Source organism: Equus asinus, chromosome 7, assembly GCF_041296235.1.
Source record: "Equus asinus isolate D_3611 breed Donkey chromosome 7, EquAss-T2T_v2, whole genome shotgun sequence".
Classification (NCBI taxonomy): domain Eukaryota; kingdom Metazoa; phylum Chordata; class Mammalia; order Perissodactyla; family Equidae; genus Equus; species Equus asinus.
In genome coordinates this window covers 21,797,777-21,817,085 of record NC_091796.1, presented here as the reverse complement: position 1 = coordinate 21,817,085, position 19,309 = coordinate 21,797,777, and the positions used below count along the sequence as shown (strand labels likewise).

Genomic DNA, 19,309 nt, shown 5'->3' with positions numbered 1-19,309 from the left:
TGCCAAAGATATTTCTGCAGATAAGGAAAAAGTCCTTTTCTTTTGAGTATAATTTGCAGAAGTTGGAAGAGCCCAGCCTGCCCGGGTGCCCTGTTACTAAATTGTAAGCAAAATCAGAAGTAGGTTTCTGGGTAACCATGCCAAGTAGATTCCAGAAAAAGGGATGACAAAGGGACCCTGGTGAATACATTCACAGAGATTTGTTCATCAGATTAACTAACTGTGTTGGATTTGGGCTTGAGGAAGTATAAGCCAAATTAGATGAATTTTTTCCAAAAGCAGAGAGAATAGATTGGAAGTTTTAGAGCTGGGGAGGAACCCGAGAAGGTCAAGACCTGATGAGCAGTGAGTGGGTCCTGAGTGCCTAAACATTGATGCCAATAAGAGGGGAGAGACGGTCATGTCTGCTTAGTAAAGAAGCAATAGCAATGTTCTCTGATTTCAGAATTCTGTCTTGGGCTGCTCTCGAAGTCAGAAGGATGGGTTCTGTGAAATGATGTGATAGGAGAGAGAAGGAAGAATTGTACGATTGCAGTTTCCTTCTACTAGGCAGGCTGCCTGGAGGAGGAGATTGAGAATGCAATCTCGGAGGTAGGATTGATTTTCTTGTGTCCTTACGTAATTGCTTAACACCCTACTTCTTCCTTTAAGGTGGATCCCATATGAAGAATAATTATTTATTATTTAGTCTAATCCACACCGGCACCGATGTCTCATAGTAGATTTAATATTAATCAACTCAATTATTTTTCAAGGTTGCAGGTATAAAGGGCAATGAACAGGATGAAAAATGTTTCTGGAGTTAAGCTGGTGATCTTGCAGCTCCAGAATGGACAGAAAACATGGGAAATATGTTGTGAATATTGAACCCTCTGGAAACCAGCCGGTGAGTATTGGTGGCACCACCATCTTATGTTCCAATAGCTCAGTCTTGTTTTCAAAATTTATACGACTCTAACATTTTTAAATTACAACAGTGTTCTTCCCCAAAAGGAATTCTTAATCAAAGTTTTACATGGAAGTCAATTTTTAGCTATTCTATTACTATTTATTAATTAGAAAACTAGTATCTTTTTCTGCATATCAGTACATGCATAATTGAGAAATTTCTTTTAGTATTCACTATTATGAGGCATTAGCAATTTTTTGGGTAACAACTTAATAATCTGTTCAAATAATACTCTACAGTTATAATTTAAGCATGAGCCAACAAATCTGTATTTGATTACATGAGAAAATCATGTTTTTCAAATTTGACATACATAGATTTTTGTGTGAACAGCCTAGATTTTTAGTATAATGTATAGATTTTTCAGAACCCAGAGATTTCTACATGTTTTTCAAAGTCAGAAGATAATTTTGTAAGTGAAGTCTTAGGGCTAGGGAGAAATTGTCTAGCAAATCCTTTAGATTGGCCTCTGTTTAACTACTTAGGAATTTCTTTTTCGGTAAGAATTATATTCAGGTGAAATATTAGAGTTCAATTATGTACAGTATTATTTGACTATTGTTTATGTTTTTAGAAGAAACAGTTCACCACTGTAGGTTTTATGATTGCATTTTATGTAACTGTGCATGTCGGACTAGAGCCCCTGATATTGGAAACAGAAATGGAAATATGCTGAAAGAAATCAGTATAAGTTTGAATGGACAATTGCATTTTATGAGGAAAAACATTTTTGTCCTCATGCATTAACAAGGAAGTTACAAGGCAAAGAAATTTTTCTCTTGATTCTAGCTCAGCACCCCTTTCCCCTGAAGATGTTCTCCGTGGTCCTAACCTTGCAGCTCTGTCACTGTGTCTTTGCAGTGTCAGGATACTCAGATAAAAAAGTTCCTTTAGTAAGGAATTAGCCATTTGGAGATTTTTCTAGACAATGCTGAGAGTTTTCAAATAAAGGGCACTTGTCTTGATCACTGGACTGGCTGCCTATTTCATTTTACATTTGGATATTTGGACATAACGGCAGGGAAATATTTTTTTTTCCCATTGGGAGCCATTTTCACCAATGGATTAAAGTAGCATTGAAGGCCATATAAAAAAGGAAAATACATGTTTGTTTTTCTCTCATAGGAAATATGAAGTGGTACATTAATATCTTTTAAGTTATGAGCAGAGAATTTAAAATTTTATTCTATGAACATAGTAGTGCACATTAGATGTATATAGTGGAGATTATTGGCTTCTACCAAGAGCTAATTAACTATACTTCATGGCTCCCCAACTGCTCAAAATTTTGACTTTAGAGACTTCACTTTTATTAATAGAGGAAACCAAGACAGTCAGAATTACACAGTCACGCGTTGCTTAAAGACAGGGATACATTCTGAGATGTGAGGTTAGGCAGTTTCATTGTTGTATGAACATCATAGAGTGTACTTACTCAGATGTAGATTATGTAGCCCACTACTCGCCCAGGCAATATGGTGCTAATCTTATGGGACCACTGTTGTATATGCGGTCTGTCATTGACCGAAACGTCATGATGCGGTACATGATTGTACTACTCCCAAAGCTCTGGCATCATGGGTTCTTCACTCTCAGTGTAGACACCCACCATCTTCCTTCTTTTAAATATATTCAATTCTGGCCAGTGAAGTTTTATTTAATTACAAAAGTTCAAAAAATGTCCAAATTCATCACTCACAAGCAAACTGAATAGCTGGAGAATAGTAATAGTAATAATACACAGAAATACAAAGCTTTTATAAAATATAAATCTTTGTGATTCTCTCAATGTTGCCTGCTTAAAAACAGGTGGAAATTTGTTAAAGGGCCTTTGTGTATCATATCTTCTCTTATTCGGTATCACTGCATGGTTATTCTCTTTATTTCTTTGGCATGATATTGTACCTTTAGAAAAATAGACTTTGACTAATACTTCATGCCCAAGTGTATTCCTTCTTGACTATATTTAATCACAATTATACTCCCTTTTATTCTTAGTTATAGTTGCTCAATGACTGTGTCTATACACATATTTAGTTTGATTGTTTTAATAGAATTTAGAGATTAATTGAACTAGCAATGTCAATAGCCTTTTTCATAACCATTTAGGATTGAGTATTTAATCAATATAATCAAGAGAGAGTATATTTAAATAATACTCTTACTGTTCTATGAGGGAAAAAATTCTAGATAATTCTATATAATATTTTTCAGCTGTAAGAAATTTACGTGTAACAATTTACACTCCCACGAGTATGTGACACAGATTACTCTCCTTTTTCTTAAAACTGTGTCTGGGATTATTTTTCTTTTAACCCCACTTCAAGAAAAAGCTAACCCCCTAAACGTTTCTTATTTGAACCCACCCTTTTAATTCATTTTCTTTTTAAATTTCAAGATGTATTTAAAAGATTTAAAGAATAATATAATAGACATGCATGTTCCAAACACCAAGTTTAAGAAAGAAACCATTAGAAATTATAGTTGAAGTCTTTTGTTTGTATCTTCCCAACACCATTCTCTTTCTCCTTTGTGCTCTCCACCCTATAAAGACTGTGGTGAATATGGTTGTACCCAAACATTTTCCAGCTTCTAGTCCTTATCATATTTATCTGTACCTATTTTGTCAAATTCAAACAAATCTGTTCTGCCTCACCAAGGAAGCACAAGATCCATAACAGCAAAAAACTCCAAAAAGAGACAAGAAAATGCACGTTGAGCGATTGCTAAATGACTTGTCTTCCATAGTGCTTTCAGGGACTGTGTAGTTGGTATTAATAATGCTAAGGCCACAGGACCCATTCTGGTGTGGGGAATTTTAGTTAGCGTAGACAGACATGCAATGGTCTTATTAGAATCCTGGGCTCTATAACCAGAATAACGTAACTTTGTTATTAGTTTGAAAAACTTTAAGTCTAAAAATAGTTTTAGACTTTTGGAAAATTGCAAACGTCTACAGAGAGTTCCCAAACACCAGCTCCAAGTTTCCCCTGTTATTAACATAGTACATTTGTTACAATTAAAGAACCAATGCTGATACATCATTATTAACTAAATCCCATAATTTATTCAGACTTTCTTAGTTTTTACCTAATGCCCCTTTCTATTCCAGGATCCCACCCCAGATACCAAATTACATTTCATCATCATGAGTCATTAGAGTTCCTCTGGCTGTGACAGTTTCTCAGACTTTCCTCGTTTTTGATGACCTGGATAGTTTTGAGGAGTACTGGTCAGACATTTTGTAGAATTTCCCTCAATTGGGATTGGTCTGATTTTTTTTCATGATTAGACTGGGGCTATGGGTTTTTCTGGGGAACACCACAAAGGCAAAGTGCCATTCTCATCATATCATATCAACAGTACCTGTTATCAACATGACTTATCATTGTTGCTGTTGACTTTGATCACCTCAGTGACATTGCAGGTTCGGTTCCAGACCACTGCAATAAAGCGAATATTGCAATGAAGTCAGTCACATGAATTTTTTCCCAGTGCATATAAAAGTTATGTTTATACTATACTGTAGTCTATTATGTGTGCAACAGACTTGTCTAAAAAAACAATGTACATATCTTAATTAAAAAATACTTTATTGCTAAAAAAGTACTAGCCATCATCTAAGCCTTCTTTTGCTGCTAGAGGGTCTTGGAAAAAAATGCATTATCTGTGAAGTGTGATAAAGCGAAGTGTCTTAAATCAAGGCACGCCTGTACATCTCTTTTTAGATTTACTCCCAGATGATTTTTGTGTTGTTTTAGGTGGTATATTAAGTTCAGTTTCAAATGTTTTTTGCTTTTATATAGAAATCCAATTGATTTTTATATATTTACCTTGTATCCAGGGGCCTCATTAATTAATTTATTTATTCTAATATTTTGTTTGTAGATTCTTTTGGATTTTCTGTGAGGACAATCATGTCGTTGTTCTTTTTTTTTTCAAATTTCAAAACTTTCATTTTTTTTTTCTTGGCTTAATGTACTGGCTAATCTGTACTGACCAGCTCCAATCTAATGTGGAATGAAAGTGAACATTTTGTGTTCTTCCCACATTTGTGGGGAAAGCATGAAATATTTCGCCATTACTTATGATGTCCACTTTAGGTTTTATGGGTATCAGACTATGGAAAATTGCATCTATTACTAGTTTGCTGAGAAATTTTATCATAAATGGTTGTTGAATTTTGACAAAACTCTTTCTGCGTCTTTTGATACGTTAACATATTTTTTTGTTTTTCACTGCCATTTCTCCTTTATTCTTGTTAATGTGGTGAATTACATTAACTGTTTTGAGTGTGAACCTAACTTGCATTTCTGGGGTAGACCTCACTTGGTCATGATTTTTTAACTTTTTAATATATTTTTGGATTTAATTTATTATGATTTTGTTCAGAATGTTTGTACCCATGTTCTTGAACAGTTGACCTTCAGATGTTTCAAGGTCAACTCTTTAGCTTCCTATGCCAGGCAGCCTCAAAATCTGACAAATATGCTGAGGAAGGAATCAGTCTCGTGTTTGTGTGGTAAGTCCCTTTCCTCTAGCAGGATTTCATCTCCTAATCACTCCGGTACTGTTGGAGGCTTAGTCTGCCTTTCCACCTCAAGCCTCTAGCCTCCTGAGCAATCCCAGAACATTACAAACGTCTTGTGATTGAGGCTCCTCCGTTTGCCAGTTTGTCCTACCAGCCTCACATGAACACCAAGCGTTTTGCTGACTCCCTTTGGTAGTCAGAACCTCATAATCAGAATCAATGAATGCCCCAGGAAAGAAAATAGCCCATGATGCTTAGGTCACTTTAGAAAAGTTCTTTCCTTTTCTACATTTTAAATAATCCCATTTTTATTTCTTTCAAAGTTCTTCTATTAATTAATTAATCAATCAATTTATTGCATGTGAGAAGTGGCCTGCTGCATTTTACTCTATCCAAATCTCTCTTCACTTCTTTAGATCTTGGTTTTCTTATTTTAAACATAACTCAAAAGGGTTGTTCTTGATAAGCCTTACTGTCTGTAGAATTTTCATTTTTGGACTTTTTTTTAACATGATCTCCCTACACCAGCTTGCAACATAATGATATTTAACAAATGCACTAAATAGGATGAAGATAAAAGATAATGCCTATTTCTGGATTTTTAACATCAATAATTATATAAAATAATTAAATGTAACTTTTGATGACCTAACTAGATTTTCTTGTTTTGTTTTTTAAACCAGAGAACTTAAACTAGGTTCTCAAAGCTTGTCCTTTTTATTTTTTAAGCTTATTTTTTTTTTTGATAAAGAAGGTTGACCCTGATCTAACATCTATTGCCAATCTTCCTCTTTTTTTTTCTCCCCAAAGCCCCAGTACATAGTTGCATATCCTAGTTGTAAGTAGTTCTAATTCTTCTATGTGGAATGCTGCCACAGCATGACCTGACGAGCAGTGTGCACGTCTGCGCCCAGGATCTGAACTGACGAACCCTGGGCCACGGAAGTGGAGCATGTGAACTTAACCACTTGGTCACAGGGCCGGCTCCGATTTTTCCTTGATTTGAGAAGAAATATAATGAACATTTTCATTTATTTCTTCAGTCAGCTTTCAAGTGATCTTATTTGATCAATATGCTATAATATGTCACAATCTGATTTATATTTGTCAGAATTATATTACTTTAGACATCAAATACAATACCTTCTTATTTTTTTCCCATTCTTTTTTATGTACAGCCATTTCTGAACCCAAGAAACCATGAAGCTCGTAGTTCAGCATGTTGGTTTCCAACATCAACTGATGCAACTGGTGATGTTGGTGTGAATTTAACTGGTGTCTGCACAAACACAGGGACCCTTGGACACTCAGAATTTCCAAATAGAGAATTCCAACATGGTCAGGTAATGTTTGGGGCAACACTGTTTCTCTGAGTTATGAAGTAATCCACATGGAAATGCTCTTGATCTAATATTTTGCAGGAAAAACATTTCAATTAATAGATGTTAACATTGTTCTTTTGAAAATCTGCAGCATCCTTTGAACACATCAAGTCATTGAATGGGAATACATGTGAGGTAGATTTATGGAGCTCTTCATTTAAGGAGTTAATGATCTTGACGAAAAGACAAAAATGTATACAGAGTTTAGAGAAAATATATAAGGGTCAAAGAAAATAAACAAAGTTTTAGGCTCCCTTGTTTTGGAAGACTAAGTAGGTGACCATGGCAAATGCATTGGCAGTGAATGACATTGTAACCTTCTCCTACATGGAAGATAAAGTCATGTCTTAAGGCCGCGGGACCCAGTCTGGGTGATCCGCCTCACTCTCCTTCCCTTCCTGCCTCTGAGCCAAACTGTGGGCCTTCTGTTAGCCCTCCTGGTTCTGACCTTGTGTATTTTCAACCTTGACATAGAAATCGTTTTGTACCACCTCAGTTTGGTGCCCAGAAGCAGATTTCCTGTACTCCTGGCCCTATTTCTTCTTATTCCGTTTTCTTCACTATAGGGTCTGCTATCTGATCTTCCCCCAAGGTGAAAACTTGGTTTTGACTGGTTGCTGGTGGTGCTTGGCAGTTTGGTTCAAGGCTTCTAGCTCTGGATTACACCCCTCTGATTAATCTTTCTATAGAGACAGTTTGGAGAGATCCTGTCAGTAAGAGAGGATAAATCCTTTATGTCAAGAGACATTGTGGGAGAATATTTTTGATAGATAGGAATTATTTAGAGACTCTGCCTCTGATGACCTCAAACTAACCAGACCACTCAGAGACTGAAAGTTATTTTGCATGCTTTGACTTAGCCATAGATAGAAGACAATGTGGTCTAGGAATTTTAGAATGTTTATAAGAATTCACACAACTAGTCAGCAAGCAGTGATAGCATTGGAGCACATGTCTGGGGTCAGGTTAAGATGAGTTTCTATTAATCTTGCTTCTTTTTGTAAATATTCAAACAAAAAATGAAGGGAATTGCCTCCCATATCCGAGATGTGAGTATGGTCCTTCTTCTCCATCCCTTTTGACTTCTGTCTCAGGCCTAGATGACATGGGGCAGGAGGTGCCATTTGTCTTTGGGCTTTCTTAGCTGGTGCCCCAAATTCCCTTGGCCTTGCTACCTAATGGCCCTGCACTGCCCCTGATTGCCTAGAGGGTGCCACTCTCTACACCCAAACTGGGGTTTATTAGTCAAGACAGTGTTCCATATTTGGGGACATTTAAGAGCGACTCTACATGCTCCAAAGACATCTGCCCTATGTTTGTTTCTTTTAGTAATCTGTTTTCAGTGATAAGAAAACGGGTAATAATGAGTTAATTAGTGAAGTCAAATGTTTTTTTGGATACTTAGTAAATGATAGGAAAATGTTACCCATGCTGTTTTCTTATTTAGTCTTTACAGCAACCCTATGAAATAGGTGACATTATCCATGTGCGGGATTGAGGCTTTGCAAGATAATGCAAACGTCCAAACGTCATCATTCATCTGGTGAAAAGTGGAGTTAAAATTTAAACCTAGACCTGTTAGACTCGAGTGCCTATGCTCTTAGCTTCTACAGTGCCCTGTCTTCTTCAAAATTCTAATTATGGAGCATATTTCTCATTCTAATTTTCTCAACAAAACTTTGAAGTAGATATTATTATTCCCACTTTTGATATAAGGCAAGTTGTGAATTAGACAAGTTAAGAAACTTAGAATATTAATGGTATAGGGTTTCAATTCAAGACCCCGCTCTCCAGACTTACGTGTTTTACACGGTGCGATGTTTCCTTTACAATAATACATTTTCTGTTGACAGTTATGCATCATTTAACACTGAGGATATATTCTGAGAACTGCGTTAGACAATTTCCATCATTCTGTGGACATCATAGAAGGTGCTTACACACACTTAGGAGGTATAGCTTACTACCCTCTTACACTATATGGTAGTAATCTTATGGGTCCACCGTCACATATGCAGTCTATCATTGACCGAAAGGTTGTCAAGTGCTGCATGACTGTGTATATATCTCTTTAGAATTTACAAAGTAATTTTACTGCCATTAAATCTAATCTTATCACATAGATTTTTATGGATGAAAGAATAGGATCAAAGAGGTAAGTATCTTACCCAGTGAAAGTAGCTGGTGGCCGCAGAAGCTGGCTTTCAATCAATGTTTTCAGACTCTAATTTCATATGGCCAAATACAAACCTGTATGAAAAACAAGCTAGAGAATTTGATAAGCAATTGATTATGTAGTTAAAATGGAGGGCTCCAAAGCAGCCAAATTTCTGATAGTTGACAGGCCAGAAGAGAAGAAAAATTTAATCAGGTGATCTTTTGGGTCCCTTACATGAATGTAGGCAGCACTCATCCACACAAGTATAGATATTTCTTTAGATAGGGGCAGGAGTAAAGAGTTTCTCAGAAGACATGTGTTATTTTTTTTTAATTTGAATATAGACACAGGAAAAGAAAGCATGAAAGGTCGGGGGAAATTTTTTTCTTCTTATATTAAAGACAGTACAAGGACCGGTCTTTCCTAAATGAAAACTTAAATATGAGTCAGTATTGATTATTATGTCCAATTAAGATAGCTTTTTGTGTTTATATATTCTTTCAATGAATTAATCTCTATATAAAGAGGATTATCAATGGCATTAATTTTTCTTAAAACACTTGGTTTCATATTCAGTAATTTTATTTAATTTTTTCCAGGTGACAAGAAATTTCTTCAGGGACTGGTCTTTGTGGAAAATCTTCCTGGCTTGCCTCTTAGCCTGTCTGATAACAACAGCAATTGGAGTACTCATAGTGAGTCTGGTGTATAGTGGGAAAAATAATAAGGGGACCATTGTTATCCAACTTCCACAAAGCCAAGAGACAACCTCATCTACAACTGGACCAACCTCATCTATGAGTTCTACAGCAGCAGCCACCACTACCATTTTCACCGAAACTACAACCACCACAACGGCCAGCACTTCAACAGAACAGACTACCACCCCAACTGCCAGCTCTACCACTGAGGCTACCACCACAACACCTACCACTTCAACTGAACAGACTACCACACCAACTGCCAGCACTACCACTGCAGCTACAACCGCAACAGCCACCACTTCAATGGAACAGACTACCACACCAACTGCCAGCACTACCACTGAGGCTACTACTGCAACAGCCACCACTACCATTTCCACCGAAACTACAACCACCACAGCAGCCATCACTTCAACTGAACCAACTACCACAATGACTACCAGCAGTACTACTGAGGCCACAACAACCACGACTTTAATGGAACCTAGTACCACACCAACTTCTAGCCCTACCACGGAGGTTACAACCACAACAGCCACCACTACTGCTCCCACAGAATCTACAACCACAATAGCCACTACATCAACTGAACAGACTACAACACCAACTACCAGCCCTACCACTGAGGCTACAACCACAACAGCCACCATTTCTACTGAGCAGACTACCATACCAACTGTCAGCAGTACCACTGAGGCTACAACCACACCAGTTACCACTTCAACAGAACAGACTACTACACCAACTGCCAGCACTACCACTGAGGCTACTACCACAACAGCCACCACTTCAACAGAACTGACTACCACACCAACTAGCAGCACTACCACTGAGGCTGCTACAGCAACAGCCACCACTACCATTTCCACCAAAACTACAACCACCGCAACAGCCACCACTTCAACGGAACAGACTACCACCCCAACCTTCAGCACCACCACTGAGGCTACCACCACAACACGTACCACTTCAACTGAACAGACTACCACACCAACTGCCAGCACTACCTCTGAGGCTACAACCACAACAGCCACCACTTCCATGGAACAGACTACCACACCTACTGCCAGCACTACCATTGAGGCTACAACCACAACAGCCACCACTTCTATGGAACAGACTACCACCCCAACCTCCAGCACTACCACTGAGGCTACCACTACAACACCTAGCACTTCAACTGAACAGATTACTACACCAACTGCCAGCCCTACCACTGAGGCTATAACCACAGCAGCCACCGCTTCAACTGAACTGACTACTACACCAACTGCCAGCATCCCCACTGAGGCTACTACTGCAACAGCCACCACTACCATTTCCACTGACACTACAATCACCACAGCAGCTATCACTTCAACTGAACCAACTACCACAATGACTACCAGCAGTACTACTGAGGCTGCCACAACAGCCACAACTTTAATGGAACCAAGTAACACACCAACTTCCAGCCCTACCACGGAGGTTACAACCACAACAGCCACCACTACTGCTCCCACAGAGTCTACAACCACAATAGCCACTACATCAACTGAACAGACTACCACCCCAGCCTCCAGCACTACCACTGAGGCTACCACCACAACAGCTACCACTTCAACTGAACAGACTACCACACCAACTGCCAGCACTACTGCTGAGGCTATAACCACAACAGTCACCACTTCAGCTGAACAGACTACTACACCAACTTCCAGCACTACCACTGAGGCTACAACCACAACAGCCACCACTTCCATGGAACAGAGTACCACATCTACTGCCAGCACTACCACTGAGGCTACAACCACAACAGTCACCACTTCAACTGAACAGACTACTACACCAACTGCCAGCACTACCACTGAGGCTACAACCACAACAGCCACCACTTCAATGGAACAGAGTACCACACCTACTGCCAGCACTACCACTGAGGCTACAACCACAACAGCCACCACTTCTATGGAACAGACTACCACACCAACTACCAGCAGTACCACTGAGGCTTCTACTGCAACAGCCACCTCTACCATTTCCACCGAAACTACAACCACCACAACACCCAGCACTTCAACAGAACAGACTACCACCTCAACCTCCAGCACTATCACTGAGGCTATCACCACAACACCTAGCACTTCAACTGAACAGACCACCACACCAACTGCCAGCACAACCACTGAGGCTACGACCACAATAGCCACCACTTCTACGGAGCAGACTACCACACCAACTGCCAGCCCTACCACTGAGGCTACTTCCACAAGAGCCACCACTTCTATGGAACAGACTACCACACCAACTACCAGCACTACCACTGAGGCTACTACAGCAACAGCCACCACTACCATTTCCACTGAAACGACAACCGTCACAACAGCCACAACTTCAATGGAACAGACTACCACCCCAATCTCCAGCACTACTACTGAGACTACCCTCACAACAGCTGCCACTTCAACTGAACAGACTACCACACCAACTTCCAGCACTACCACTGAGGCTACAACCACAACAGCCACCACTTCTACGGAGCAGACTACCACACCAACTGCCAGCCCTACCACTGAGGCTATAACCACAGCAGCCACCGCTTCAACTGAACTGACTACTACACCAACTGCCAGCACCCCCACTGAGGCTACTACTGCAACAGCCACCACTACCATTTCCACTGACACTACAATCACCACAGCAGCTATCACTTCAACTGAACCAACTACCACAATGACTACCAGCAGTACTACTGAGGCTGCCACAACAGCCACAACTTTAATGGAACCAAGTAACACACCAACTTCCAGCCCTACCACGGAGGTTACAACCACAACAGCCACCACTACTGCTCCCACAGAGTCTACAACCACAATAGCCACTACATCAACTGAACAGACTACCACCCCAGCCTCCAGCACTACCACTGAGGCTACCACCACAACAGCTACCACTTCAACTGAACAGACTACCACACCAACTGCCAGCACTACTGCTGAGGCTATAACCACAACAGTCACCACTTCAGCTGAACAGACTACTACACCAACTTCCAGCACTACCACTGAGGCTACAACCACAACAGCCACCACTTCCATGGAACAGAGTACCACATCTACTGCCAGCACTACCACTGAGGCTACAACCACAACAGTCACCACTTCAACTGAACAGACTACTACACCAACTGCCAGCACTACCACTGAGGCTACAACCACAACAGCCACCACTTCAATGGAACAGAGTACCACACCTACTGCCAGCACTACCACTGAGGCTACAACCACAACAGCCACCACTTCTATGGAACAGACTACCACACCAACTACCAGCAGTACCACTGAGGCTTCTACTGCAACAGCCACCTCTACCATTTCCACCGAAACTACAACCACCACAACACCCAGCACTTCAACAGAACAGACTACCACCTCAACCTCCAGCACTATCACTGAGGCTATCACCACAACACCTAGCACTTCAACTGAACAGACCACCACACCAACTGCCAGCACAACCACTGAGGCTACGACCACAATAGCCACCACTTCTACGGAGCAGACTACCACACCAACTGCCAGCCCTACCACTGAGGCTACTTCCACAAGAGCCACCACTTCTATGGAACAGACTACCACACCAACTACCAGCACTACCACTGAGGCTACTACAGCAACAGCCACCACTACCATTTCCACTGAAACGACAACCGTCACAACAGCCACAACTTCAATGGAACAGACTACCACCCCAATCTCCAGCACTACTACTGAGACTACCCTCACAACAGCTGCCACTTCAACTGAACAGACTACCACACCAACTTCCAGCACTACCACTGAGGCTACAACCACAACAGCCACCACTTCTACGGAGCAGACTACCACACCAACTGCCAGCCCTACCACTGAGGCTATAACCACAGCAGCCACCGCTTCAACTGAACTGACTACTACACCAACTGCCAGCACCCCCACTGAGGCTACTACTGCAACAGCCACCACTACCATTTCCACTGACACTACAATCACCACAGCAGCTATCACTTCAACTGAACCAACTACCACAATGACTACCAGCAGTACTACTGAGGCTGCCACAACAGCCACAACTTTAATGGAACCAAGTAACACACCAACTTCCAGCCCTACCACGGAGGTTACAACCACAACAGCCACCACTACTGCTCCCACAGAGTCTACAACCACAATAGCCACTACATCAACTGAACAGACTACCACCCCAGCCTCCAGCACTACCACTGAGGCTACCACCACAACAGCTACCACTTCAACTGAACAGACTACCACACGAACTGCCAGCACTACTACTGAGGCTATAACCACAACAGTCACCACTTCAGCTGAACAGACTACTACACCAACTGCCAGCACTACTACTGAGGCTACAACCACAACAGTCACCACTTCAACTGAACAGACTACTACACCAACTGCCAGCACTACCACTGAGGCTACTACCACAACAGTCACCACTTCAACTGAACAGACTACTACACCAACTGCCAGCACCACCACTGAGGCTACAACCACAACAGTCACCACTTCAACTGAACAGACTACTACACCAACTTCCAGCACTACCACTGAGGCTACAACCACAACAGCCACCACTTCCATGGAACAGAGTACCACATCTACTGCCAGCACTACCACTGAGGCTACAACCACAACAGTCACCACTTCAACTGAACAGACTACTACACCAACTGCCAGCACTACCACTGAGGCTACAACCACAACAGCCACCACTTCTATGGAACAGACTACCACACCAACTACCAGCAGTACCACTGAGGCTTCTACTGCAACAGCCACCTCTACCATTTCCACCGAAACTACAACCACCACAACACCCAGCACTTCAACTGAACAGACTACCACCCCAGCCTCCAGCACTATCACTGAGGCTATCACCACAACACCTAGCACTTCAACTGAACAGACCACCACACCAACTGCCAGCACAACCACTGAGGCTACGACCACAATAGCCACCACTTCTACGGAGCAGACTACTACACCAACTGCCAGCCCTACCACTGAGGCTACAACCACAAGAGCCACCACTTCTATGGAACAGACTACCACACCAACTACCAGCACTACCACTGAGGCTACTACAGCAACAGCCACCACTACCATTTCCACTGAAATGACAACCGTCACAACAGCCACCACTTCAATGGAACAGACTACCACCCCAATCTCCAGCACTACCACTGAGACTACCCTCACAACAGCTACCACTTCAACTGAACAGACTACCACACCAACTTCCAGCACTACCACTGAGGCTACAACCACAACAGCCACCACTTCTACGGAGCAGACTACCACACCAACTGCCAGCCCTACCACTGAGGCTACTTCCACAGCAGCCACCGCTTCAACAGAACTGACTACTACACCAACTGCCAGCACCCCCACTGAGGCTACTACTGCAACAGCCACCACTACCATTTCAACCGAAACTACAACCACCACAGCAGCTATCACTTCAACTGAACCAACTACCACAATGACTACCAGCAGTACTACTGAGGCTGCCACAACAACCACGACTTTAATGGAACCAAGTACCACACCAACTTCCAGCCCTACCATGGAGGTTACAACCACAACAGCCACCACTACTGCTCCCACAGAGTCTACAACCACAATAGCCACTACATCAACTGAACAGACTACCACACCAACCACCAGCACTACCACTGAGACTACCACTGCAACAGCCACCACTTCAACAGAACTGACTACCACACCAACTACCAGCACTACCACTGAGGCTACCACTGCAACAGCCACCACTACCATTTCCACTGAAACTACAACTACCACAGCAGCCACCACTTCTACTGAGCAGACTACCATACCAACTGTCAGCAGTACCACTGAGGCTACAACCACAACAGCCACCACTTCAACAGAACAGACTACCACACCAACTTCTGGCACTACCACTGAGGCTACCACAACAATAGCCAGTACTTCAACCGAACAGACTACCACACAAACTACCAGTACTACCACTGAGGCTACCACCACAGCAGCCACCACTACAACAGAACTGCCTACCACACCAACTTCTGGCACTACCACTGAGGTTACCACAGCCATAGCCAGTACTTCAACTGAACAGACTACCACACCAACTACCAGTAGTACCACTGAGGCTACCACCACAGCAGCCACCACTACAACAGAACTGCCTACCACACTAAGTACCAGCAGTACCACTGGGGCTGCCTCCACTGCTTCCACTACTGCAGCTTCCACTGAACCTACAGACACCACAGCATCTACCACTTCAACTGAACTGACTACCCCAATGACTACCAGTATTCCCACTGAGGCTACAACCATAATAGCTACCACTGCTGTTTCCACTGAACCTACAACCACAATAGCCACTACATCAACTGAGCAGACTACCACACCAACTACCAGCACTACCCACTGAGACTACCACTGCAACAGCCACCACTTCAACAGAACTGACTACCACACCAACTACCAGCACTACCACTGAGGCTACCACTGCAACAGCCACCACTACCATTTCCACTGAAACTACAACTACCACAGCAGCCACCACTTCTACTGAGCAGACTACCATACCAACTGTCAGCAGGACCACTGAAGCTACAACCACAACAGCCACCACTTCAACGGAACAGACTACCACACCAACTTCTGGCACTACCACTGAGGCTACCACAGCGGTAGCCAGTACTTCAACTGAACAGACTACCACACCAACTACCAGTAGTACCACTGAGGATACCACCACAGCAGCCACCACTACAACAGAACTGCCTACCACACTAAGTACCAGCAGTACCACTGGGGCTGCCTCCACTGCTTCCACTACTGCAGCTTCTACTGAACCTACAGACACCACAGCATCTACCGCTTCACTGAACTGACTACCCCAATGACTACCAGTATTCCCACTGAGGCTACAACCATAATAGCTACCACTGCTGTTTCCACTGAACCTACAACCACAATACCCACCACATCAACTGAACAGACTACCACACCAACCTTCAGGACTACCACTGAGGCTACCACCACAACAGCCATTACAACAGCTTCTTATGAATCTACAACCATCACAGTAGCCAGCACTTCAACTGAACCACCTACTACAATGACTGCTAGCACTACCAGTGAGACTACCACCACAACAGCCAGTGCTACCAGTTCTGTGGAACATGAAACTGCCACAGCAGCCGCCATTTTAACTGAACCCATTTGAACTGTTACCCCCTTCTCTTAATCTGAAGATATCACCATAACTCTAAGCAGTGTCCTTTCAACGGAATGAATTACCACATCTACGATTACCATTTAAATTGCACACATAGCCATGACTACCAGGTTCATATTAACTGAGTCTGTGACCGATATAACTTTTACTAAATCTACTATTATGAGATTACAGTACCAGTACAACTCTTTTTTTATCCACATTGGCAACCCCTTCCACTTCAGCTGAAGCTACAGTTACATAAATTAGCAACCTCAACTCAAATGTGTATTATTCCCATTTCAAATGATCTTACAATTATCGTCAGTTTAACAGAATTTCCAGACAATACTATCTGCGCTTCACCTGAATCTACACTGCCCACAATAGCTACCTCCATCAGTGACTGAATCTAATCTGTTTTCTGAAAGAACTAAAACATCCTCTATAACCCTTACTGCCACCACCTCAAGTATAAATAAAATCAACACAGATGGCACCAATTTGACTGACTTTCCAATCACAACACCATAATGACTTTAGTTGAATTTATAATCTCCATAATCAAGCTAACCTGTTAATAGAAAATGCAGCCATATCGTCTAAGTAATCTACTATCACAATGAGTTAGCGATTCCACTATCCCTTCAAATGAGTCCATAGCTACATTACGTCAACAAAACATAGTAATACCATAACTTCTACTGAAATTTCACAATAGAGACCACCACAGCAATAGATTCTGCAGTCACACCATCATTTCTACACATCACCATTTCTACTGCACATACTAGTACAACAGGCAAAACTTCACTAAACCCTTCAATACCCTATTACCCTAATCTATAAGCACTATAACTTCTACTGACATGTTACTCAAAGCCATCCATTGCTTATTCATCTGAACCAACACTACCAGTGTTTATAGTAAATCCAGTAAGTCACACCATCACTCCCGCTTGACAGAAATGGCAAATTCTTAATGACCTCTTCCATTGGAACTTGGTTAGGATACATGCAAATAATATCTTAACATTGACTACCATCACTCCCACACCATAACTGTTAGTACTGTAGGGCATTCCTTGGCCAATAACTGCCAACAACTACCAAAATAACCACTTCTAAAACAAGATTTACTTAATGACTAGTTCAACTATCATCATAATGAGAATGAATTTCACCCCCCAAATAATATTTAGATTTAAAAATTCCATTTATTAGATCTGATCATTTAATGTGGAAAGTCTCTATTTTTGTAAGGTTTTAGATGATATAATTTTCATACAAAGTAAATCTAATCTATTTATTTATGTTGGAAACCTATTAAGATTAAATAAAAAGTTACCAAAGGTGAATACAGTCTTTTATTCTCCCAAAGTGCTAGTCTTTAATGCACAAATTCCATGTGTAATAGGGAAAAGACATTCTATATGGTGAGGGTATATTAAATACATTTATGTATTACCACGTTTTCTTTAGATTGTGTAAAATTATTTTTATTTCATTTTCTCTTTAAATCATTTTGATATTTAAGAAATATTTATTATCTCTGTTTTCAATTTTAAAACTTTGTTTTCTACTATTTTTTGCAGTAAACTTATAAAGGCACTCAATGAAATTCTTTGAGTAAATATTTACTTGTGCCTGCTATCTGCTGAAATACTGGAGAAAATTCAGACAAAGAAAGTAACAATGAAGATAGTAATAAATTTACAAATTTGGATTCTGTTATTTAGAATTCTTATTAATTGACAGATTTAAATCAGTGTTGATGCTACCTGCATTCCACTGCAGTCCTCCTGAGTCAGGATCATCAAGGATGGGCCAGTAATCTCTATTTTTCAAAAAGTGTGGAGCCAGGGCTGATGACCACTAATTGACACAGCGAACTCAGAAGGGCATCACGACTTGTTGTATCTTTTAGGTGGTGTTGGTGAGACTGATAGAAATCAGTAAATATTTTTTCCAAGCATTAATAAAAATCAGTCATTTGTTGATGTTAGTTTTACCCATAAACAAAGGATGAGTGTGTAATTTGTAGACGTGAACGCAAGTTTGGATGCAGGGTGAAAATTTTACTTACCCAAGAGGAAAAATACATTTTCAAGCAATTTAAAATAAATATTTTAATAGCCACTATGCTAGTTAGAAATAAATTTTAACTGTCCTTTCAAGTCTATCCTACAGAGACACCTTTTCCCCGATTTTGCAAGCCTACTTGCTGTAATTATATGCAATTAATGTAATAAAACATTATTAAAACACTTTAATTCTATTTTTGCCTTCCTCTATTATTTTCTCTATTAGTGATTCTTTGTATATTTATTA

At 41.1% G+C, this 19,309-nt stretch overlaps 1 protein-coding gene across 1 annotated transcript; it reads left to right on the top strand.

Annotated features, from left to right (window-relative positions):
• The first annotated feature begins 442 nt into the window (after positions 1–442).
• Positions 443–19,251, top strand: LOC123287441 (mucin-2-like). Its single transcript, XM_070512993.1, has 4 exons — positions 443–591; positions 756–886; positions 6,659–6,823; positions 9,620–19,251. The coding sequence occupies exons 2-4, from the start codon at positions 830–832 to the stop codon at positions 16,184–16,186; spliced, it is 6,789 nt and encodes a 2,262-aa protein (XP_070369094.1). The 5' UTR covers positions 443–591; positions 756–829; the 3' UTR covers positions 16,187–19,251.
• Positions 19,252–19,309: the final 58 nt, after the last annotated feature.

Excerpts from the sequence above, each read along its gene's own strand:
- LOC123287441 (XM_070512993.1), top strand. The coding sequence starts at position 830 with ATGGACAGAAAACATGGGAAATATGTTGTGAATATTGAACCCTCTGGA. Across the intron at positions 887-6,658 it reads AACCCTCTGGAAACCAGCCG|CCATTTCTGAACCCAAGAAA; the intron begins GTGAGTATTGGT and ends TTTTATGTACAG. Across the intron at positions 6,824-9,619 it reads GAGAATTCCAACATGGTCAG|GTGACAAGAAATTTCTTCAG; the intron begins GTAATGTTTGGG and ends AATTTTTTCCAG.